Source organism: Oryx dammah, unplaced genomic scaffold (genome assembly GCF_014754425.2).
Source record: "Oryx dammah isolate SB20612 unplaced genomic scaffold, SCBI_Odam_1.1 HiC_scaffold_11210, whole genome shotgun sequence".
Taxonomy (NCBI): Eukaryota; Metazoa; Chordata; class Mammalia; order Artiodactyla; family Bovidae; genus Oryx; species Oryx dammah.
In genome coordinates this window covers 7,237,653-7,263,480 of record NW_024080603.1, presented here as the reverse complement: position 1 = coordinate 7,263,480, position 25,828 = coordinate 7,237,653, and the positions used below count along the sequence as shown (strand labels likewise).

At 40.5% G+C, this 25,828-nt stretch overlaps 1 protein-coding gene across 2 annotated transcripts in view; it reads left to right on the top strand.

Moving 5' to 3' along the window:
- Positions 1-25,828, top strand: part of LOC120861001 (band 4.1-like protein 4A) — a 289,057-nt gene that overhangs the window by 259,616 nt on the left and 3,613 nt on the right. For both annotated transcript variants that reach the window (XM_040236708.1, XM_040236707.1), the window contains 5 exons: positions 10,155-10,274; positions 20,048-20,095; positions 21,231-21,299; positions 21,796-21,906; positions 23,449-23,530. In XM_040236708.1, coding sequence (XP_040092642.1) covers positions 10,155-10,274; positions 20,048-20,095; positions 21,231-21,299; positions 21,796-21,906; positions 23,449-23,530 — 430 coding nt within the window. The remainder of the gene's footprint in view (positions 1-10,154; positions 10,275-20,047; positions 20,096-21,230; positions 21,300-21,795; positions 21,907-23,448; positions 23,531-25,828) is intronic.

The following is a 25,828-nucleotide window of genomic DNA, read 5'->3' as shown; positions in this document are numbered from 1 at the left end:
GGACTTAGTCTTAAGAGCTTGTTAGTAACATGATTTGACATGTAATCAATATTAGTGATGACAATGCATTGATTTAATCAGTTCTTCCTAATTCTGAAAGATTTATTTGAAAACAAGTAATCCATGATGAGAGAACGCCAGGCTGGGGAGCTGAGGGATCTAGTTATTGGTTATGCCAGTTTCTAATCCAGTGGTTCCCAGCTGGGGACAATTTGTTTTCCCTCTCTTCCCTGAGGACATCTGGCACTATTTTGGGAAGCTTCTGGCTGTCACGCTGGGGGATTGCTGCTGACTAGGGCTGCTGCTGAACTCCCTACAGCGCGTACGGCAGCACTCCACAGTGGGGCGCCTGGCCCCCAAACACCACAGCGCCACCATGGGGACACCCGTGCCCCTCTGACGTGGACTCTGGCGGGGCTGCTGCTTCTGGGCTTTCTCCTGCTGAGAAAGCTGCATGAGACGATCTCCAGGGTCCTTGTACCGTGCTCAGAGCCATTGTGCGTGGCATGCACTGAATCGGCCTCCATAACTACAACACCTATGTAATAACCATCCAGACAGCACTGTGAGAGTGGACCACTTTCTTAGGAAAACTTTGTGTGTTGAGCCTTCTTGATAGAGGTGAGATCTCAATGTGTTAGGACAGTTTTCTCAAGGAAATGATCCCAATTTCTTCATCTGTAAAAACCTACGTGTGGATGGTAGCTTTCCCTCAGGTACCCTCTTCCCACTCTAAAATCCAGTATTTCTAGACAGACAACACAAATCAAACTGAAAAACGCCTCCCCCATCTCTATGGACCTACTTATCAAGCCAGTGTCTTAACAAATATATTTCTGTTTTGCTCGGTGTATTCTGAGTTCGTGCATGTGAGGTCGCTTTAGCCCCTCTCTTTGCAACCTATGGACCAGGGTCTGGTGCGCTATTCTCAGCTTCTCAGAGCCAGCCTATTTAAGAGCAGTGTCTTTTTGAGCCAGAAGTGCTAACTTGACATTTGCTGTTAAAATGAAACACTATTTAAAGGTTGCCAGCAAATTCCTAAATAGCTCATTACTGATCTAGAAGCACTGGCTTTAATATTCCTAATAGGTGTTTTCTGCCTCTACCTCAGTTTCATCAACAATTTTTCAGATTGGCTTTTTTGTACTGTATAAATAGTATATTTTAGAATGATGGTGGTTCTGAATGTTTAAATGCTAAAGTACTTTATAAGGCTATTAATGAGAAATTGCTTTCAAAGCACACTGACACAAAGACTTGCAAAAATAATTTCTTTTACCTGTAGAGATAATGCCCTGGGCTTACACAGGGTGGCTGTGTCTGTAGAAGATAAGGTCTGGAGTCTGGCTCTCAGAGGCATAGCGGAAAGTGGGTGAAGGAAGCAGCAGGTCTTGCAGGGCTAATTCCAGGCCTGAGAATCCTGCGGGAGGCACAGCGTGCAGGGTGGTGCTACACAGGACTCTGCCCTAGGGGCCACATACCCATGACGCAGTGCTGCCACTACCCACTCCATCCCATTATCAGCCTTTAAAATCTTGCCAGAACCCACTCACTCTACCTTGGGATGCGTGGGTCTGAATATTTATACTGTGGCCCTGCTAATAATCCCAATATGTCTTGTGTCTGTAATGATGGGTTATCTAACAATGTCTGACTTTCAACTTTGGGGGAGAGAATGAATCTCTTCAACCTCAGTTGCCTTTCCTTATTTCCATCAGCAGAGTAACCCAGCCAAGCTCTCACCAGCATCCTTTGTGCTTTTATTAAAGGACTCTGGTAACCCTGTTGCTGCTGCTAAGTCGCTTCAGTCGTGTCCGACTCTGTGGGGGCAAAGTGAGTCTTGAACATGCTGATTTTCTCCTTCCTGCCAGCAAGGTCTCTAAATTCAGCTCCGATGCTTTCTCACTTTGGAAGTCAGAGCCTGCACCCGAGACACCCCATTTTCCTCTCTCCCCATGGGAACTGTAGCCTGTGGCAGAAGGACAGAGCCTGTGCACATTAGCTTTTCAAGCACTGTTTTGAAGCCTATGATGTGTCCAGTGGAGCTCTGGAGAGACTCTCCCTGGAGAGACGTTCTGGAGACTGCGTGTGGTCTTCGGGATGTTATTTCCTCTGCCACTGCTTCTTGCTGTTGTTGCAGTTTTTTGTTGTTGTTGTTGTTGTTTGTTTCTTTGTTTGCTTTTTTACCATAAGGAGAGTCTCTCACATTAGGTTCAAGACAATGCTGTGTCAATACTGTTTTTTCAGTGTCTGCCTGTTGGGAGCTCAAGCTGCTTTGCTGCTCCCATAGATAACAGTTTCAGTATCTCTCATTTTGTGTGAAGAGTCGCACCGTTAACAAGACAGTGTTACAAATCAGCTTTATTCAAAGCAGTGGTTGTGGCTTTGAGCAAACATGGAAAAAATCATAATCCACACTGACTCTGGAAGGCTAGTATTAGAAACAAGGATGTTGTTTAGATTCAATTTTAGAAAAACATGACTGTAGATAAGCAACTTCCTCTGTTAGCTTTGGGTCGAGAGCTAGTGAGGCCAGATGGGTGAGGACTGTGCAATCGCTTCAGGGTATCATTCCACAGAATTTTCAACAGCAGAGACTTAAGCCTCCTTTGTTTGGGAAATTGTGTATGTATTTCTTAATCCTCTTTTACTTTAGTTGTCTCTTTACTGTTTCCATAATCTGCATGGGTACCTACAGTTTTCCAGATTTTGAGGTTTGAGAAAGCAGTTTTTTTTTTTCTCTGTATAAGTAGCTGGAAGTTGGAACAGTTTCTTGTTATAACATCTAAGATGATAGAGTCCTTATTTTCCCCTCAGTGTCCCTAGTGAGTGAAGTCGCTCAGTCATGTCTGATTCTTTGTGACCCCGTGGACTGTAGCCTGCCAGGCTCCTCCGTCCACGGGATTTTCCAGGCAAGAGTACTGGAGTGGGTCGCCATTTCCTTCTCCAGGGAATCTTCCCGACCCAGGGGTCGAACCTGGGTCTCCTGCATTGTAGGCAGACGCTTTACCGTCTGAGCCACCACAGAAGCCTGGTGGCGTCTCTACGTACACCTCTGTCTTCATCTCTCTTCTCTTCTCTGCCTTTTTTACTCTTTCACATTATTTTCCCTCACCCAAGTCCCCCCTATTCTTTTCTTTTCTTAGCTTCTTTCTCACTCTTTCTTTCTTGTCCTCTCTGACATTTGTCTCTGTTTAGGAACCAGTGATAAAATGTCAAAAAAAGAAAGAAAAGCAAAAATAAAACCCTAAGGGAGTGGGTCAGGGTTTTGGTTCTGCCATGTCCTGCTGTTTGACCTTGGGCAACTCATTTAATCAATTTAAACTTAGCTTTCTCATCCTTAAAACGGTGTTTGTACTACCTGATCTGTTTTCTTGACTTACTGCAAAGACTAACTGAGCTGTAAGAGGTGATAGCACTGTGGCAGACAAAGCTGGATATCTAATTTTGGTGTCACTGCCTCTTCTTTGGCTGTCCCGACCTCTCCTATACCCTCTTTCTAGCCTTTTCCACTTTTCTTTTAATTTTGTCCTCCATTTCCCCATCTTCCCTATCTACACATTTGTATTTTCAGACCAGGCTTTTTTATCCTTTAATTGATGGGTAGGTTTTAGGGGTATCATAATCTCAAGCAATTTAATGTAAAATTCTCTGCAAGCATACAATTTTCTGGTGATAAGAGTCTGTTGATTTAATCAGATTCTTAAGAGGGTATCTGATCTCCAAAAAGTTAGAAAGTGGTCATTACGATCTAAATAGTGAAAGATAGGTTGATATTGCAAAATGGAGTTGATATTTTAGTTCACTGGTAAGGTTGAAATCTAAAAGGCTGCAAATTTCTTTTGAGATTACTAACTTTTCTATACCGATTTGTGAAAAAATTGGTTCAATTAAATTAATCAAATTAGAAACCTACCAAGTACAGAGAAGCATTAAATTAATGATCTTTGTGAGTATTAGATTGCATTAGTTTTCACTAGTAGGAATTGTGAATCTTGCATGTAAAATCAGAAGGGTCAGTTGGCTCCTCCTTTGTGGATTTGAACCCGTGGGCCGTGCTTGGGACTTGCCCACAGAGTATGTTGAAGGAGGACCTAAGAAGTAGATCTATCACAGTGAAGCTTTTCATAAGCCAGCTTTCCCTGAAAATACCTTGAGCTTAATAAAATATCCTTCACATTCAAAGGAACTGGTCTGCAAAATATCCTTTGTGCTGTTGATGAAAATCAGCTCTCCTTTAGGCATTCACTGGGATCTGTGGATTACTCAGTCATTAGCTTTGATGTGTTGCTAGGCTTTTAGGATTTGAAGTGGGAGATTTGGAGGAGGTAGGGGGCAGTGAGGCAGAGAACCAGTCTGGTGTTTTTTGCATAAGCATAAAAGTGGAAGTAACTCTGGAGCCTGGTGAAAATTAAAAGAGTAAGAAAAATGAGAGAAGCTGGGGGTAAGAGCAGGACTGGTATAAATTGGCAACAGGGGACCATTTGGAGCTTTCCCAAATTTCATTCTGAGCCGTTTGCATCATAATCACTTGAATTATGTACATGGGGCGATATGTATGCACATGTGTGCACACGTGTGGGTGAAATAGAGCACAGAACAAAGAATGAGGGACCGTGCATTATGAATCTGTCCCTGCTTTGAAGAGCTCCGTGCCTAAAAGCTGGTTCCTTTACCCTCTTGAGTTTTAATTTCCTTACATGCTAAATGGGATCATCCCGGCCTTTCCTACCTCATGAGGTTTGTGAAGATCTGAGATAATGGATGTGCTTTGAAAGCAGAAAGAGCCCTGCATTCGACTGATGAGAATGCTCAGTGCTGCTCAGTGTTACCTGAAGTCCCCATTGTATCTGCAGAGTGGGGGCTGCTCCCTTTAACAACAAAGAGGCCAGTGTTTCTAACATGTGAGTTTATCCTGCCACAAATGTTAGAGTTTCCTCCTGCTTTTTAGGTGTCTCTTAGAATCTGTATCTGAATAATGGATTAAGATGGTTTGAAGTATTTTAAATGGGTTCCACAAAGTCTTTTATATTATTTTTCTGAGAAAAGTAAGAAACCATCCTCTGTGGCACTGCAACTAACAGGGATGATATGGCTGAGGCAGGCAGATCTAGATCAAGGCCTTGGTAGGGTTTTGTTGTTGTCAGAATCATAAAACAAAACAAAACATTACTGTCCCTGTGCCTTAAGGGGAGAATGTGTTTTGGATGATGGCAAACTTAAACCCAAGCGTGTTTATTCCACATGGCCTGAAGATAGATAACTGTTTCCTCGCAAGCATGCCTTCCTGCCTGGTTCCTGTCCCTGACAGAAGTGTCTGGGCTGCAAACCAGGTACAAATTGCGGGTCTGGAGTGGGTAGTCTGTACAGAGCCACTGGAAGTGATGTTCACTGTGCTACACCCATGGCCCAGGGTTCTGATTTCTACTTTATTAAGTTGTATTAAGATTTAAACATTTGATATGGATAATTTAGGAATTCCAGAGCATAATCCAAATTGATAGAGACGACTATGGGAGCACAAAGCTACAGCAACAGAGAAATGTTCTCAGAGGACTAAACTCGAGGCAGGTTGAACGATTACAAAAACAGAAGCAGAGTTGGGGAGAGGAAATTGTGCCAAGGGTAGCCCATTTTAGGAGGGAGAGCATAAGGTGTAAGTGCAAGAGATTGAAGTACCTTTAAGAGCAAATAAGATTAATTTATTGATGGTGGGGGAAGATGGGAAAAGCAAATGAATTTTTTGCTTTCTGGTCTTCAGGGAGTATGTTGACAGATGCCTGGAACTGATAGAAATTTCCCTAGGGAAGAAAAACTACTGAAAAAAAAAGAAGGTTGGTTTATAGCAGGTGATCCCAGAATGAGAGCTGTTGTTGAAAAATACAAGTCCACAATCGGTTGGGAACTGCAGAGTTACTGTTAGCGATGGAGTAGCCATATGCAATTGTCTGGAGAGTCGTGCTGTGGCTGAAGAGTGGAGGTTTGTTTCAAAGAGTCTGGCTGCCTTGTAAGTGAAGCACAAAGAGAAAAACATAGAGTTTTAAATCTGGAAAGGATCTTCACAGCAATTCAGTAGATGAAGAAACAGACTTACCAAAGAAGGTTAAACGTTTTGCCCAGGGATCTCTGAGTTGGATAACCACAGAGCTGGAACTAGGCTGAACTCAGGAGCAATGGGTATTGCTCCTTATCATCCAAAGTGTCATTTTACATTTGCTCTGTAAGATTGCTCAGGTTTTGTATTAAATCTGGTCTTTTATCTCAGTGAAGGAGAAATGAATTAAGAACTGGTCTAAAGGAATGTCCTGTTAGGAATGAAACTGCCCTGGTAAAGGTAGAGGACAAAGTAAAACCCATAAAGATTTGTATAAGAATCCATTTGGCAATGTGAAGAATTTTGCAGAAGAATCAGAACTATATTGGGAAGATGGAAAGAAGAGACCAAGAATAGTCACTATCTTCATTATTGTTATCAAATGATTATATGGCATTTCATCATCACAATCTTTTACAAACTTTAATTAAGTGTCAAATGCAGTTAAAATCTAAATTGCATGGATAGCCTGGAAAAGTAGGGTATTGAAGTTTGGTGAGATATGAAGGAAGGATATCAGAACTCTCTTATTCTGAAATATTACTGGAAAATGCTCTGATCTAGAACAACTCTCTTCCTTACACATTAACCGAAACAGAGAAGCTGAGACTTCCTTGGTGGTCCAGTGGTTGAGACTCTGCACTCCCACTGCAGGAGCTGTGGGTTCCATCCCTGCTGTGGAACTAAGATCCCACATGCTATGTGGCGTAGCCAAAAAAACATAAAATACAATGACGGAGAATTAAAAAAAAAAAAAGCCTCCGTATGGTTAGGCTTCTTGGTCTAGCTGTTAAGTCTTCTTAGCTGTACTGAGGAAATAGACAAAATATGATATGTAGAGTTATTGCCTTAGTGGATACAGGACAGAAATGTTTAGCATTTTTGAGGTTCAACTTTAAATATAACATTTGAAAATGAATATATTCCCAGTAAAAAATGCAATGGACTCTTTCCCCCCTTAACACTTTAATGACTGTAAAAAGTCAAAATATAAAACATTTTGACTTTTCAAAAGGCCCTATATCAATATAATGCTTACAGTGTTTTTATTCTTCATAATTTAAAATTCCTGCATTAAAATTAAAATCTATCAGGAAAGAAGCAAAACCCAATACTTTGCGTGTCTCATGTCTCAGGAGAAATAAGACTCACAAGACAGAACCATTATAGGGTACATGTTGTACATGTAAAGATTTCTTTAGTTACTTATACATAAACAAAACAGTTAACTTCTGCCTCCTAAGGACTGAGTATTACAGTATTCTTGCCTTTAAGGGTAAGATTTTTCCTTTCCAAGTAGCATCTGTATTTTCTGGAGTAGGTCAGTGATGGAAGAAATGACACTTTCACTCTTGTAATGAGGTACCATTAACCAGAGGCCTTTTGTAAGGGTGTAATTTCAAACTTCATTACAGACTAAGGCAGCCACACCGCCCATTACTCAGGAAAATGTGCTTCTGTTGTGACTCTGCAATGAGCCTTACATTTTTAATGCACCTTGTTAGAATATTTATGAAGCTGCGTCACCGGTAGAGGGCATCTGTCTCTGGAACATGTGGGTCCCAAGGATATTAACTGACAGGGTTTCATTGCCCTCCCTTTCAACTATTTGATTAGGAAAATAGAAGTTAAATGTACAGGCCACGGTCAGAATTCTTTCTGATATAGTTCTTATTACTAGCAAGGTACTGGAGGTAGGAGTTTTCATTTCTGTTACCAGAGAAAAACCTCAGCATGAAGGCAGCTAGCTGAAGTCCACAACAGGAGAATGAGCATGTACTCCTGGTGCTTCCTGTGAATTGTCTAGGGAATGTTCTTCTAGCAAAAGTATGTTTGCCTCAGTCAGGTTTCACCCTTGCTGGTACACCTGACCCCTCAAAAATAGTTAAAGGTTCTGACTTAACTGATTAAAAATAAAATTAGTGAAATTTAGTCCTGTCCATGAACTATGCAGTGATTTAGTTCAGACTGGAAGCTGCATGTAAAAGACTCCAGGCTTGAGAGTTGCACGGACTTGGTTTTATGTCTATCCCCGGTCTTTGCAAGGTGTGGGTTCCTGTGAGAGGGGAGCTATCTCCTTGCCAGCCTGGCACCTTCCCACTGACCATCTCTTCCTAACTTTGGGCTCCTCAGCCCTGGGAGTGTACAGGACAGTTCTCCCCAGCAGGTCTGGTTGGTCACTGGCTGTCACATAATACAGTGAATGGCTCGGAGGTGTAGGTTTTGGCTATCAAAATCCATATACATATGTGTTTGTATATGTAGTCAAAATATAAAAAATAACTTTGTTTCAAAGAATTATTAATAATCATATGACTGAATCGTTTATCTTCTTATTTTTTCTTTAGCTATTTCTAATATTCATGTATCTTCTCATATTTTTCTTTAGCTATTTCTAATGTTCAAATTCATAACCACATATGTTCAATTTTAATTTCTTTGCATGTATCATGAGAGAGGGAACTGTGTTCTTGAATTTGTGAAAAATACCTTGACTGTATCCTGTTAATATTCAAATAATAGAAATGAAAGCTTTAGTGAGGAAATATATACAGTTCAAAGACTTGAAGTGTGTTACAGATAATTTTTTACTTAACACAATTCCTCTTTAATATAGAGAGGTTTAAATAGCTTTTTCCTTTTAAGCTACTTTTTTTTTAGTTTTTAAAAAACTTGAATTAGCTTTCCTTTGTCTCTGTTTAGGTGAGATGAATGTTTGTCACTGTCCACTGATCTGCATTATAAGCAAATCCAGATATCCATGCCCCAGTGCTGTAACAGGGCAACCAGAAGACATCTGTTCAGTGAAAGAAAGGACTCCAGACTTGTCTATTCTTTTCGTTTGTTTTGAAACAGTTATGCTCATGCAGTCCCAGTACTGGGATGATTACTGTATGATGCCGCGCTGCTCTCCCACGTCCTGGGAGCAGCAGTGTGAAAGAAACACCCTGGAGTGGCTTCCTCAAGAACTTACATAGATTCAAAGTTAAAGATTCAGATAACAGTTGTTTGATTTTTGCAAAACATACTCATGGCTTTACAGCATCAGTGCATTCTAGACATTATTTACACATTAAGTATGCACTTGCTTTAATTTAATACTTGTTTCCTTCTCTCCCCTATAACTCCTCACCCTTGTTTTTAGAAAGACTTGATGTATCTGCAGACTGAGTGTGGTCCATGATGGTTTTTGCTAGGTCCATTTAGTATCTTCACACTCATAATTGATTGCTATTACTTAAAAAATAAAAGAGTTCATTTTAAAAAAAGATCCAGCTTTGTAGATTATCTTTTGAAAACTGACAGGATTGATAAAATTGTCCCCTGACCTCACATGTCAAGGGCCTGTTCCCTCAGCCCCCTTTCCCCCCAGCTTCGCTTTCCCTCATTTTGTTCTCCCTGCCAGGACCCTGGCCACACTGAGTGCTCAGCCCTCATTCTCTCTTAAACACACTAGCAGCGTAACCAGAATGTTCTGTGCCTACCCTGCTGCTGAGGCATTATGCCACCATATTTAAGTGTTTGAATTTCTAGCTTTCATACATGAACACTGGAAGAACCATAGCCTTGATTAGATGGACCTTTGTTGACAAAGTAATGTCTCTGCTTTTTAATATGCTGTCTAGGTTGGTCATAACTTTCCTTCCAAGTAAGCGTCTTTTAATTTCATGGCTGCAGTCACCATCTGCAGTGATTTTGGAGCCCCTCAAAATAAAGTCAGCCACTGTTTCCACTGTTTCCCCATCTATTTCCCATGAAGTGATGGGACCAGATGCCATGATCTTAGTTTTCTGAATGTTGAGCTTTAAGCCACTTTTTCACTGTCCTCTCTCACTTTCATCAAGAGGCTCTTTAGTTCTTCACTTTCTGCCATAAGGGTGGTGTCATCTGCATTTCATTTCTTAATAACTTCTAAATAGCTTATTTAATAACTTTTTGATACCTTTGACACCTTTGACCTTTTTGATAACTTTGATACTTTTGACAGCACATTTAGGATGAACTGATAAAGGTAACACATGTGTGGGTGTTAACTTTAGGTGAACCTTGTTTTTTTCAGAATACGGCAGGAGAATGATATGGTTGATTCGGCGCCACAGTGGGAAGCTGTATTAAGGAGACAAAAGGAGAAAAACCAGGCAGACCCGAACAATAGACGATCCAGACACAGATCTCGCTCGTATGTGCTCCCTCTTTATGCCTGAATTAAAAAACTCAGAACTTTTGGTAGCATGTGGATTCTAGGGCACACTGGGCTGTCTCTTTTGAGGTCTTCTAAAGTGGTTCAGGTTTATCATGATTATACTAGTATTTGTCATATTTATTTTGTTTTATTGTGACACTCATCAACTATATCTGAAGGGGTAGAAGTTGGAGCACAGCCAAAGCAAAATGTCATAAACACAAGGCTATCAAAATCATGTTTTATTTTGTTTTTAAACAAAAGTGTATATTCAGTGGAGTAAGTAGGAAGTCTCCTTTGTTCTGGAGCCAGACTGTTGAAATACCTGCTGCTTCTGTCCTCTGAAGCCTTGGTCCGGGTTGAACTAGCTATGACTAACTTCCCATCAGATTACCATTTGTGAGCAGTTGTCAATGAGTGATTCATTACGTCCCAGTCTTGAGATCAGCCTGCTCCTTTTGTAGCTAGGCAATGCCAGGTGTGAGCACAGTTATCCTATGGTGATGAGATTGCCAGTCCCCCAGATCAATTTTCTTTTGAACTGATAATGTTTATACTTTAAAAAAAATTTGCATCATCCAGATTTAGACTCCCCACTCCCACCTCTTGCTCCAAAGCATCTCTTTCTTTTTTTTGATGAGCAAGAAGTAGATTTATTAATATAGGGCTCTTATGAGAGACACAAGTGGGCAGACAAGGGGACTGTGCCCCAGGAACTAAGAGGGAACGCAGCTTTATGTATTCTGCCTTGGATACACACTTCATAGACTTGAGTATGGGCCACCCCAGAAGGTGAGAGGCCCCGGGAGATGGGCACGTTCCATAGAGAGAATGTGACCCGTTTTAAAAGGTGAGAGTGGCCCCCAATCACGCCTCTTTAAAAAATGCGTACTTTTAAACTTTATTGTTTGTTTGGCTGTAGTGGGTCTTTGTTGCTGTGCAGGCTTTTCTCCGGCTGTGGCGAGTGGGGGCTGCACTCCAGTTGCAGGCAGCTGGCTTCTCATTGCATAGCGTCTTTCTCGTGGAGCGTGGCCTGTAGGGCATGTCGGCTTCCGTGCTTGTGGCCCCTGCGCTCTGGAGCACAGGCTCAGGAGTTGTGGTGCACAGGCCTGATGGCTGCACCGCATGCGGGACCTTCCTGGACCAGGGATTGAACTCGTGTCTCCCACATGGGCAGATGGATTCTTTAGAGCTGAACCATCCCAGGGAAGCTCCAAAGCATACATTTTTTAAATGAAAAGTGAGCTGGGACTAACTACCTATATCCCTTTATGATCCTGGGTGGTTGGATGCCTCATGGTGCCTACATGTGGAAGGAGAGATAGTGTCTCAGGGATGGGTTTTCTTTATTCCATCAGTGGAGGAATTACATTGGCTGAGCTTTGAGTGATACATCCTTGCATTCCTGGGATAAATGCCCAATAAACCTACTATCGTTACCGTATATTGCCAGTTTCTATTTAATATTTTGTTAAGATTTTTTTCCATATGTCCATGAGAGATTCTGGTTTACAATTTTCTTGTGGTATTTGTGTCCGTTTTTTTTTTTTTTTAAACAAGGGTATGCTGGTCATTTAAAGTAGTTTAGAAACTTTCCCTTGTTTTCTCTATTTTCTGAGAGTATAAAATTAACAGTATTCTTTCCATAAATATTGATATAATTTACCCAGAAAACCAACCCTTCCATGAACTTTCTTTGTGGTAAGTCTTAAAGTACAAACTGAAATTCTTTAACAGATACTGGGCTGTTAAGATTGTGTCCACTTGTTATGTGTGGGTTTTGGTAGTATGTGTTTTTAAAAGAATTTGTTCCTTTTATCTAAGTTGTCATCTTTTAATAAAAAAATTGTTTATAATAATTCTTTTAGTGTCCTTTGAACATCTGTTGTGATATTGCCTCTTTCCTTCCTGATGTGAATAAATTGTTTCTTCTTTTAATTTTCTCCTTAATTGTGTTTTCTAATTTTTCAAAGAACTAATTCTGGGTTTTGTTGATTTTCTTTGTCTGTTAACCATTCATGATTTCTATTCTTTATTACTTTCTTCTATGTATTTTGTCTTTTATTTTGGGGCTTCGCTGATAGCGCAGCTGGTAAAGAATCCACCTGCAATGCGGGTTCGATCCCTGGGTTGGGAAGATCTACTGGAGAAGGGAAAGACTACCCACTCCAGTATTCTGGCCTGGAGAATTCCACGGACTGGATAGTCTACAGGGTCGCAAAGAGTCGGACACGGCTATGTATTTTGCCTTTTATTTGCTCTTTTTTTGTTTTTATCTTCTTAAGGTGACACTGAAATCCATGATTTCTTTGACCTTGTTTTTTTTTTTTTTTTTTTTTTTAGTAGTGTGTTATTTAATTTCCAAGTATTTGGAGATTTTCTACATATCAAATTACTATTAATTTCTAATTTGCTTGTATTCTGGTTAAAATCTGTAAGAAATTTATTGAGCTCTGTCTTAAGAGCTAGCATGTAGTCTTTAGTGATGAATGATCTGATGGACTTGAAAACAGTCACTCTCCATTGTTGGGTATAGTCTACAAATGTCAGGAAAATCTGGTTAACTGAGAGTTGTTTGGATGCCCTGTGCCTTTACTGATTTCTTTGTCTACTTTTCAATCAGTCGCTGAGAGAGATGTTAAACTTTCTAGTAATTGTGGATGTTTCTGTTTCACCCTTTAGTTCTGTCACTTCTCGTTTCAGGTTGGTTTGAAGCTCTGGCATTAGGTACACACATATTTGTGGGGAAAAAGGTTTTTTTTGGTCTACCTGATAAAGTGACCTTTTTATCATTGTGACATGTCCTTTGTTCTGGTAGTATTGCTTTCTCTATGTCTATTTTACCCGCAAACTTGTGTGTGTATATGTATGTGTGTACTTAGATATAGCCGTTATACTTTTTTCATGCTCACTTTTTACATGGTATATGAAAGTGAAGGTCACTCAGTTGCGTCTAACTCTTTGTGACGCTGTGGACTGTAGCCTCTGTCCACGGAATTCTCCAGGCAAGAATACTGGAGTCAGTAACCATTCCCTAACCAGGGGATCCTCCTGACCCAGGGATCAAACCCAGGTATCCCACATTGCAGGCAGATTCTTTACCAGCTGAGCTACTGCTTCCCAGGTGGCGCTAGTGGTAAAGAACCCACCTGCCAGTGCAGGAGACAGAAGAGATGCAGGTTCAGTCCCTGGGTCAGGAAGATCCCCTGGAGGAGGAAATAGCAACCCACTCCAGGATTCTTGCCTGGAGAATCCCAGAGACAGAGAAGCTATGGGTCACAGGGTCACATAGACAGGGTCACAAAGAGTCGGACATGACTGAAGTGACTTTTATTTTAGGCCTAAGTATATCTTTATGATTAAAGCCCATCCCTTGATCTCTTGTAGATTGCAGTAATTTGTCTTAAAGTTTTTTTAAAATCTAGTCTGACCATCTATAACTTAAATTGAGTGTTTAAGATACTTATGGATCCTATAATTATTAATATTTGGGGGTTTAAACTTTCTTTTAAATCTTACTTACATGATAAAAATATCAGACCAGAGAGAGGGTTATCTCAGAACAATGCAATTGTATGAGAGAATCCTGTTAATAGTATGATATGTACCTTTCCGGAATTTAGTTTTTAAAACAAACCATAAAAAGACTTAGCAAATGTTTGTGGTATGACTTTCTAATTGAACTTGATTATTTGACTGTATAGCTGATATGGCCAAAGTATAGTTAAACAAAAAAAAAACCAATTTGAAGAGTAATTCTTTCAGAAGTTGCTCTGGCTGCTGAGTTAAAAACAGATTGAGAAAGGAAAGGAAGCAGGAAGAGCAATTTAAAAAATTTTTCAGTGGCCCAAGTGTGAGGTGGTTTTAACTCAGAAAAGATTGTGGTAGTGGAAGTGAAGTGGATGGACACACATTTGGAAGGAGAGCTAACGGGTTCATGGTGTGAGAGATACTGTGGATGACCTTTGGAGCTGACGTATTAAGTGAGTAGCCATGCCTTTTTACATACTTCATCCATGAGGTGGAGAGAGATGGTCTGGTATCTGTGGGAAGTGTTAAGGTTTCTGTTTCATTAGGTTTGAAAAACCAAGTTGGCGAACAAATGGAAATGCCAGGCAGGCTGCCAGATAGATAGAAGTGTTAAAATTCTACAGGACTGTTCATTACTTTATGTAGGACAAACTGGGCTCTGTCTTCTATTTGATCACGACATCAAAAACCCAAGGTTTGTTGACAATTAAGAAAATATCTGATTGGTGCTGTTGTTAAGAACAGACCTATGTCTGCATTCTGGGCCTCTGAATGTTAGCTTCTTACCTCATCTCCATGAACTTCTTAGTGTCACGTATACAACATGGATGATACCGTCCTGAAGAGATTTTGCTGAACATTAAGTCAAATCATATACGTCAAGTGACAGCATAAATACTCACAATTGCAATTAATATAATCAGGAAGTTCTCCAGGTCTCAGTGTATCCATATAAATGAGTTACTTGATTTTTTTCCCCTTGAAATGGGGAACAGCTGAGAAAAGAGAGCAGGTTGAGGTCACTCACATTAAAACTAGAATTTGAGAATTTAGGAATCTCTAGGAATCACTACCAGAGAAGGCAATGGCACCCCACTCCAGTACTCTTGCCTGGAAAATCCCATGGATGGAGGAGCCTGGTAGGCTGCAGTCCATGGGGTCGCTAAGAGTCAGACACGACCGAGCGACTTCACTTGCAATTTTCACTTTCACACATTGGAGAAGGAAATGGCAACCCACTCCAGTATTCTTGCCTGGAGAATCTCAGGGACGGGGGAGCCTGGTGGGCTGCCGTCTGTGGGGTCGCACAGAGTCGGACACGACTGAAGTGACTTAGCAGCAGGAACTACAGCTTTTGTTTTTTCTTTTAAGTGAAAACGTAGAGCAGCATCTGAAGAAAGTAATTAAAATTGTTCTTTAAATGTATCAATGTACATATATTTAGCATTTAAGATATTTAGTAGATCGCATATCTGTCAGTTACTCCCCTATTCTTGAATTCCTATGATCGTGTGTGTTGGTTGCCCATATGGAGGTATCCACTGAGGATTTAGAATGTTATGATACATCGTTCACACATGATTCACTCATTGTTTTTTTAAATCTCCAATGAAAAACTAGAAAATTGTGTTCACTATTTAATACCAGAGATACACAGTTGTAGAAAATACAAAATCCTCTCTCTTAAAACACATGAACTGAAATATGATTGGATATCATTTACTTGAATGTGGAAATGGTCCTATCTAGTTTATTTTTCAGCTTCATTGCCAAGACATTGATATTACATATCATTGAGAAACTTAAATGAAATTTCTTTTCTACATGGGTGAAATTTTTTATTCACTGGGATATTTGGAAAAGACATGGAAGTTGAAACAGTAAGTTCTCACAGGTTCAACTTGTGTGTGCATGAAGGCTCAGGCTCCCTCTGGTGGCAATAATGTCTTACTACTTCTATGAAAAAGTGAAAGATGAGGTTGTCAGGGTAGAATGATGTTCCCAGTTAAACACAAAACAGAAGTCTGATGCCTTAGATAAAGATTTAGCATGAAGTCTCTGGAAGTGACTCCTGAGTGATCTTCAGCAACTAGGTTTCTGGGCTCTGTGGCTTTCTAATCTTTCTTTAATTCCAAGAGGGGGAGAGGGAAGGAGGAGAAGATTTAAGACATTGCATAATCACACCTATTCTGACCATTCAGGAATTTGATAAGCAATTACTGAGTTAGGTGCTCTGAATGTTTTAAATAAAGATATTTTATAAAATTGATTGTTTTAGTAACACATTTTCAGCTCTAAATTTCCTTCTATGGCGGTGATCACAAAAATAAGTCAAATGCTGTCATATGGATTTTTTTTAGCATAATATAGTATACAAAATATAGTATATTATCTACTATAATATGGGCCTCCTTGGTGGCTCAGATGGTAAAGAATTTACCTGCAATGTGGGAGAGCTGGGTTCAATCTCTTGCTCCCTGGAGAAGGGAATGGCAAGTCACTCTAGTATTCTTGCCTGGAGAATTCCATGGACAGAGGATCCTGGTGGGTTATAATCGGGTCACGGAGAGTCAGACACAGCTGAGTGAATAACACTCTACTATAATATATAGCACATATTATATGTTATATTATTTTCTAGATAATATAATTAGAGTGTTTGGGGCATGTAGAAGAAGACTATATGGAAAAAAGAAAAATTATTTCTATGATGTCTTATCAAAGAAATCTCTCTGAAAAGTAAACATTAATTTGAGTTATTGGTATAAGGTATGTATGAGGGATGTTTTTTGAAAAATATTGGGCTAATATTGGACTGCAAGTATGTGTTTTATATACATTGTACCTGTGGAAACTCATGGTTCTATTTTCTTGGAAATTTATTTGGTGAGTTCAAGTAAAACACCTGTATAATTAAGGGCCTTTAAGTTAAGAAAAATGGCTGTTAAAATTCCACAGCTTTCAGAATCCACAAATCAATGTTGAGTTGCACATCATGAGATCATCCTAAATTATTGATGAAATGCATGCAGATGTCAGCATAAAAATTATGCAGTTCTCATTAGCATGTAACCTGTGTTTACATTTATTAAATCACAGGTTGTCTAGCAATTGGAGGAAATTAGCATATTTTTTCTTTTAGCATTGGGACTTTTCCCTGACTTAATGTTTTTTGAAACTGCTGGCATTTCAGAACTGAGTTTGGTTAAATACATGACTGTTATGGTACCATAGCATTTAACCATGTAGACTAAATTTCTGAATCTTTTAGGACCGGTATTTATGTCTGGAAGGACTAATGTTCTTTTAAGATAAGTGCTCAGTGACTCTTTATGACCCTATGGACGGACTGTAGCCCACCAGGCTCCCCTATCCATATGATTTTCCAGGCAAGAATACTGGGATGGGTTGTCATATCCTCCTCTACGGGACCTTCCCAACCCAGGGATAGAACCTGGGTCTCCTGCATTACAAGTGGATTCTTTCCCACTGAGCCACCGGGGAAGCCCTCTTTTAAGATAACGTCTTTCCAGTTTTTCTGAGATGTGAATGAAAGACGTTTCTTGTGGAACTGCAGCATTAATACCTTTTTTAAAAAATGGAAGTGTCATTGATTTACAGCGTTGCGTTGGTTTCAGGTGTACAGCAAAGTGATTCAGTAACACGTGTATGCTCTTTCAGATTCTTTTCCCTTACAGGTTGTTACAAGGTATTGAATATAGTTCCCTGTGCTGTACTGCAGGTCCCTGTTTATTTTATATATAGCACTATGTATGTATTAATCTCAAGCTCTTAATTCATTCCTCCCCCCAATAGTAATATTTTTAAATTTTTGACTGGAGGATAATTGCTTTACTATTTTTGTGTTGGTTTCTGCTGTACAACAATGTGAATCACCCATAAGTATAAAATGTGAAAATAACCTTATTTATTTTTTTTTCTTTTCTGATAATTAAGGTAAGAAATTCTCTTGGCTAAAAGAAAAAAAAAAAACAGACAATATAGGAAAATGTAAATAAGAAAATCAAATTAGGTGCAATTCCAACACTCAGGAATATCTGTTGTTATCAGCTGTTTGTATTTTGCTCACATTTACCACTAGGCCTGGGGTTGGCAGCCTTGGGGAACGATATCCTCCTTGCCCCTCATTTTGTCATTCTCCTCCCCTCCTCCCTCCTGCTATCAAATTATGACATTTCCTTCATTCTTTTAAGATTTACTTAGTTCCTGTTTCAGTGTCATTCTCTCCAGCGTTATTCAGTACCCACATAATGGAGCTTTACGATCATTTGGTCTCTTCCTTCCTTCACCAGACTTTGGCTGTTGTACTATCGTATCATACCTTTGACCAGTGGTTGTTACCCTGGGATAGTCTTTCCTCCCAGAGGACATTTGGTGAAGTTGGGAGATGTTTTTGGTTGCCTCACTGGAGGTGTTCCTGGCATCTAGGTGTCAAGGCTGTTCAGTTCAGTCCAGTCGCTCAGTCGTGTCCAACTCTTTGCAACCCCATGAACCGCAGCGCGCCAGGCCTCCCTGTCCATAGGTACTACTAGTCATCCTACGGTGGTCAAGACAGCCCCCAACAACCGTGGATGGCATCTGACCCCAGTGTCAGCAGTGGGGGGGTCAACATACCCTGCCCTTAAGACAGCCTCAGCACTGCACCATCCTGAAACAAGCATGATTCCCAGCAGAATCGCTTCCTAACCTAGATGCTATGTAATACTGAGGATTATTGGGTGACTTCCTGTGAGAATCAGATGCTGGTGTATAATTACAATGGAACCATCTTTCATCTTTTTGTATATAAACAGAATAATAGTTTAGTGCTTTTCAATATTAGTACCTTCTCTCTGGCAGAATACTTGACTGGGCTAATGTATTGTCTAGTGAACCAGATCAGCCACATGTAGGAAAGGCAGATCCCATATAGGAGATTCTTCCAAAGAAGCACTTTAAGTTTTTTAAGCCTACAATTTTATTTTTGATAACAAACTCTACCTTTAACAATACCGTATTTTATATGTCTGAGACCAAGGCTTCATTCCCTTTCCCTTATCTTCTGTGTTTTGACTCCTTTTGAGTGGATTAAAAGGTCTACAGATTTTTTTTTCTTTCTCTACAAAGGAAAAAACTACTTAGTCAGTTCAGTTGTGAGAAAGTAGTTTATTGTATTCTGTGGGCCCAGAAAGACCTACCAGAATGTCTCAGTGGTGCCCTTAATAACTGAGAAAAATGAAAGCGATGATAGTATCATATGCTGAAAGTGATATTGAGCCCAGAAATGCTGATACAGATTATAAATTTAAAATTCCACAGGAGAGTGTATTGGTGGCTTTGTTTAGCTGCAGGCATTTTAATTGTTGGGTTTAGGTCTTTTCTTTGGGCCTTTGTTAGAACTTGGTCCTCTTGAAAGGACTGATGAAAGCTTATCATTTTCTCACTAGGGGAAAAAAAATCATTCTGTGGCAACAGTTGCTGTGATCATAGATTTCTAGTTCTCACTGCTATTATGGGGACCCTGAACACCTCAATGCTGGCTTTGAATTTCTCATTCTAGAAAGTTAAACATAGTGGTACAGTTTCTATTCAAGTAGTTCTTAGAGGAGAAATTTGTACAGTCTATAGACGGGGTGGAGACGGGCATATGGGAAGATGGCAGCATGGGCCACAGACATGCTCCAGTCCTTGTGAACCCAGGTCTTCGCCCAGAAATGCAATGTCAGATGCAGCGAGGAAGGACAGTGAGTCAGCGGCACACGGTCTGCCAGCCTGGCTGCCCTACCATTTTCCTTCCTCTTGTGGGGTTGCTTCTGCTACATGATCACAGCTCGCACTGGGACTTCTCCATATTAACACAGTCAAGGTTAATTCTTTTGCTTTAACTGAGAAGTAGTTAGGAGGACCAGAAACAGAAGCCTCAGATCAGTCTTCACTGTAAAACCGCCACTGGAGACTGTGTAGATTTGCCCTGCTACTGCTAAGCTCTTCATTAAGTGGAGCCCTGGTTGTGGCTGATTTTTATTTCTTAGTGGACTAGCAGATAAATTGTCTGGTATCTTTGTGCTAACCATCCCACATTAGCTCTCCCTGTTCAGCCTTTCCCTGTCTGGTATCAGCTGGCAGATAAGAACTTCACAGTCTGGAAACTGGTAATATGGCGGGTCTGCTGAAGTTAGAGATTAGATCATTGGATGAAGCATGTGTGCCGAGATGAGTGTTGTCCTTTCTATTTATAGGAGAAGTCCCGATATCCAAGCGAAGGAAGAGCTATGGAAGCATATCCAGTGAGTACTGTTTTTAAAACTCTCGTGGTTTGAAGGCACTTATAAGGACACAGAGAGGCAGCCTAGGGCTGAAGCCTGTGAGGTGGTCTTCACTGCCGCCACTGTGTGGAGCCTGGCCCCCAGCGGTGGTGCCTCAGCAGGCAGCCCCACCATCTCTCCTGAGGCCAGCCAGCCCTGCCTGTAAATGAGCCTCAGAGAGGCCAACGCTGTGTAAAGAAATACCAAGGAAAAGACACCTGCTACAGGAGAGAGAAGCAGATCTTTCTAGGGAGGTAGGCGATGCTGGCGCGCCCTCTGTATCCCGAATAAAGACAAACTGCAAGAGGGTAGAAGAGCTACTGAAAAGGTTTTCCTCCCATTTCCCCCTTAAATACATACTGGTATTTTTCTTTTTTTAAGTTTTATTTATGTCCATGTTTTAGTTTTTGGCTGCAGCATGTGGAATCTTAGTTCCCTGACCAAGGATTGAACCCATACCCCCTTCATTAGAAGGCAGAGTCCCTTCCCAACACTGTCAAGGAAGTCCCAAATGGACACCAGTTTTCTTACTCTTCATTCCTGGCTTTATATCTCTATTAGTTTTATTAACACTGTGTCGTAAGACAAGATTCAGTTCAGCTCAGTCGCTCGGTCGTGTCTGACTCTTTCCTATTCCATGAACCGCAGCACGCCAGGCCTCCCTGTTCATCACCAACTCCTGGAGCTTACTCAGATTCATATCCATCGAGTCAGTGATGCCATCCAAACATCTCATTCTCTGTCGTCCCCTTCTCCTCCCACCTCCAATCTTTCCCAGCATTAGGGTCTTTTCCAGTGAGTCAGCTCTTTGCATCAGGTGACCAAAGTATTGGAGTTTCACCTTCAGCATCAGTCCTTCCAATGAACACCTAGGGCTGATTTCCTTTAGGTTGGACTGGTTGGACCTCCTTGCAGTCCAAGGGGCTCTCCAGTCTTCTCCAACACCACAGTTAAAAAGCATCAATTCTTTGGCGCTCAGCTTTCTTTAGAAAAGAAAGGTTTTCTTTTTCTTAAAGAAAGCTGAGACAAGATTAGAAAGGTGAAAACTTACCTGCCAATTGTAAATGGTGTTCGTATTTATGTCAAAACTTTCATTCTCTTGCTCATTCCCTTCTAGAAAGGAGCTTGTGGATCCATCTGGACTGTCAGAAGAACAATTAAAAGAGATTCCATACACTAAAATAGAGTATGTCTTTGAAAATCTTTCTTAAAAAGTTTTATTAATATTTGTAAATGAGTAATCCATTCTTACTCTTCAGAGGTGTTCCTTTCAGTGCTTTGTCTTAACATTTTAACTAAAAGTAAAAATAACTATAGAGGAAGGATTAGAAAAGGGTGTATTATAATTAATTACTGTCATTCTGTACTCAGGTCACTCTCTGTCCTATAGACTGTAAAGGGGTATGGAGATTTTCAACTTCGCTCAGGGCTGGTATCCCTAAGCAAGCATTATTCAAGGGTCAACTGTATGATAAAGTTTTATTTGCATGTTATGATGGAGGTAGTTTTCTTTTGTTAACTTGTGAAATGAAAGCCATTTAGGCTTTCCAAGCTCAGAGAGATCAAGTTTTTAAAACTCTCAGTTATATTCCTTCACAGTTACAATATTAAAGAAAACCCCAGCTCGGTCCCATTCTGACTTCGGGTGTGTTTGTGTCCGTGGTTTGTCTTTGCTTGTTCAGGACTCAAGGTGACCCAGTCCGCATCCGGCATTCTCATTCACCGAGAAGCCACCGCCAGCATCGCAGGTCCCAGTGCTCAGATGGAGAGCGGTCCGTCCTCTCAGAAGTGAAGTAAGTGGGCAGGCGTGAGTACGCCATCACCTTCACAGCTCCAGGGAGCAGAGCACAGGAGAACTGTCTGCAGTGATAGAAATGTTCTGTATCTGTGGACATGGAGTATTTGGAATGTGGCTCATATGACCTAGAAACTAGAAACCTAATATTTGTAATTTTAATTAATTTAAACTTAAGCAGCAATGTGTGGCTGGTGGCAACCATATTGGATAGCACAGACGTAGACTATAATTACACTGAATTATGGCCTTCCAAGGGCTTCCCAGCTGGCTCTAGTGGTAAAACAAACAAACAAACAGACTCAACCTGCCTGCCAATGCAGGGGATATAAGAAACACAGGTTTGATCCCTGGGTCGGGAAGATTCCCTGGAGGAGGGCATGGGAACCCACTCCAGCATTCTTGCCTGGAGAACCCCATGGACAGCGGAGCCTGGCGGGCTACAGTCCATAGGGTCGCAAAAAAGTCGGACATGAATGAAGTGACTTAGCACGCATGCATTGCCTTTCCAAGGTATGCACTGAAGCTTTTAGAAGACAGAAAAAATGCAAGCTATTCTATTTTGAATAATAAATGCATCCATATTAGAGAGAAACTGGCATAACAGTTTCTTTTTGAATCGATGGCATTTTATCTTTTCTTTTACTATAGCAAATATTATGTGTTACAGTAGTTTGTTTCTTTGTGTTCTTTAGTGTTTCTTTTGAGAAAAGTAGCCATATTTCAGCTTAACACAATAAGTGCTATATTTTAAATGAATGTGTCAACAAAGTAATTGTGCATCCATTTATGAAAGTACTGTCTGTGTGTTAGTCACTCAGTCATGTCTGACTCTTTATGATATCATGGTCTGCAGCCTGTCAGGCTCCTCTGTCCATGGAATTGTCCAGGCAAGAATAATGGAGTGTGTTGTCATTTCCTCCTCCAGGGGATCTTCCCAACCCAGGGATTGAATCTGGGTCTCCTGCACTGCAAGCAGATTCTTTATCACTGAGCCACCGGGGAGCCCCATGGAAATTCATGTACTTGATATTGCAGGGTAGGAATGTTAACCATTAAACTCAGAATTAAGGCTTAAAACTAAAATAAACATTAATAAATTGGAGATAGACTAGCCCATCAGAGAGAGATATAGGTTAGGTTTTTGTTTTTTTTTTTTAATTTTTTGTTTGCTTGTAAAATATAGAACATTGCTGTCCATAGCTCCACAGCTGTTATTTTTTTTTAATGAAAAAGAATACATGGCCAATAAGTATTTCTTTAGGAACAAACCAAAAAGCCATTTATACACATATCACAGTACTTAAAATTTATTCTTGGTTTTTCTATTTATTTGCTGTGATTTGAGGTAAGTTACTTAACCCATTGAACTTAATTCAAAAACATTTATTAAATGCCTCACTGTGTAAAGCACTGTAGTAGTAACTATAAGGAATGCAAGATATGTAAAACCTGTTTATTTTGCTATAGCCTTTTTCCAACTCAAATTGTGCTTCTACATACTGTCTCAGTCATTAATTCTAAAACTCACTCTCTGCAGTTCAAAAACCGACCTTGTACCTCCACTTCCTGTGACCCGTTCTTCAGATGCTCAGGGTTCTGGTGGTTCCACAGTTCATCAGGTAGGAAATAATCAGGTTTTAAGTGGGTATTGTATTGATGACGAGGTTCCATGTTTAAAAAAAATAGCATGTATAAAACGTGGAAGGAGAAGGAAGGAAGGGTGTGTGGTCAAGACAAGGCACAACCTGGAAAGTTCGAAGTGACAGCTAGAGGTAGTGTAAACTCTAAAGTGAGAATTGGGGCAAAGCCAATGAAAACAAAGATTGTTAAGATCTTTTTTTTTTTTCAGTCAGAGAAATAAGGATAAGGGGACCCATGTTCTGTTGTTAACTGATAGCAGGCAGAATTACTGAAGTTCCGTTTTATTCCCATTTTATTTCTGTCTTCTCAGTCAAAGAGAGTTACACTTGTTCTGGAGATGTATTAAAAATGTGGTCAAAGAGGAATTCAAGGACATTGCAAAGCATCTAGCTTCCTTAACAAAATCAGTTTAACACTCAGCTGAATTAGATAGCTATACCAGAGGAATGCTGTAGCAAACAAAGTGTTTGACATCATCTCTCACTGTATATTTAACAAGATAGAAAAAAATGGAGGCTATATAAGCTTACTGGATAGATTTGTATCTGTGATGTTTATAATGGATCAGTATCAGCTTGTTGTTCGCAGTGGATTGTTTGGATCATGGATCCCTTTGACAGGCAATTATAACTACTACCTTTTTCCCATAAAAATGTGTGTAAGCGTGTATTTCAAGCACATAAGCATATGATTCAGGAAGTTCATGGACAACCTAAGAACCCTGACTTCAGCGTATCTATCATTCACTGTGCTTAACTTGATTCATTTTTGTTGATGACTTGAGCAAGGACTAGTTTTCTGTTGATGCTGACGAAGCTGTTAAAGTGTTGCATTCAAATATGCCAGCAAATTTGGAAAACTCAGCAGTGGTCACAGGACTGGAAAAGGTCAGTTTTCATTCCACCTCCAAAGAAAGGCAATGCCAAAGAATGTTCAAACTATTGCACAGTTGCACTCATCTCACACACAAGCAAAGTAATGCTCAAAATTATCCAGACCAGACTTCAACAGTATGTGAACCGTGAACTTCCAGATGTTCAAGCTGAATTTAGAAAATGCAGAGGAACCAGAGATCAAATTGCCAACATTTGCTGGATCATCGAAAATGCAAGAGAGTTCCAGAAAAACATCTACTTCTGCTTTATTTTCTATGCCAAAGTCTTTGACCAGACCACCTGACCTGCCTCCTAAAAATCTGTTGTCAAGAAGCCAACAGTTAGAACTGGACATGGAACAAGACTGGTTCCAAATAGGGAAAGGAGTACGTCAAGGCTGTATATTGTCACCCTGCTTATTTAACTTATATGCAGAGTACATCATGAGAAACGCTGGGCTGGAGGATGCACAAGCTGGAATCAAGATTGCCAGGAGAAATATCAATAACCTCAGGTATGTAGATAACACCACCCTTATGGCAGAAAGCAGAGAAGAACTAAAGAGCCTCTTGATGAAAGTGAGAGTGAAAAAGTTGGCTTAAAACTCCACATTCAGAAAACTAAGATCATGGCATCTGGTCCCATCACTTCATGGCAAATAGATGGGGAAGCAATGGAAACAGTGAGAGACTTTATTTTCTGGGCTCCAAAATCACTGCAGATGGTGACTGCAGTCATGAAATTAAAAGACACTTGCTCCTTGGAAGAAAAGCTATGACCAACCTAGACAGCATGTTAAAAAGCAGAGACATTACTTTGCCAGTAAAGGTCTGTCTAGTCAAAGGTATGGTTTTTCCAGTAGTCATATATGGATGTGGGAGTTGGACTATAAAGAAAGCTGAGTGCCGAAGAATTGATGCTTTTGAACCGTGGTGTTGGAGTGGGAAAGATTGAAGGCAGGAGGAGAAGGGGACAACAGAGGATGAGATGGTTGGGTGGCATCACCAACTCGATGAACATGAGTTTGGGTAAACTCCGGGAGTTGGTGATGGACAGGATGGCCTGGCGTACTGCAGTCCATGGGGTCACAAAGAGTCGGAGATGACTGAGTGATTGAATTGAACTGAACTGAACTGAGCAAGGACAGTAAAAGCCTGTGCCAATTTAGGTTAGGTTCCCTAGGAAGAGATTCTGTGATGGAGGTGTGCATTCGGGAAGTTTATTGGAAAGTGCTTTTAGGATTAATACTTGCTGGGGTATAAATGATAGGCAAGAGTTGAACTGAGTGGTACAAGCCCCAGTAAAGGCATAAGATGGTCCCTTGGGGAGTTCTGGAGCCAAGATGGCTCTTCTGATTCCTCCCACCTGGAGTTGAGGGGCTGAACCTTAAACACTCACCAT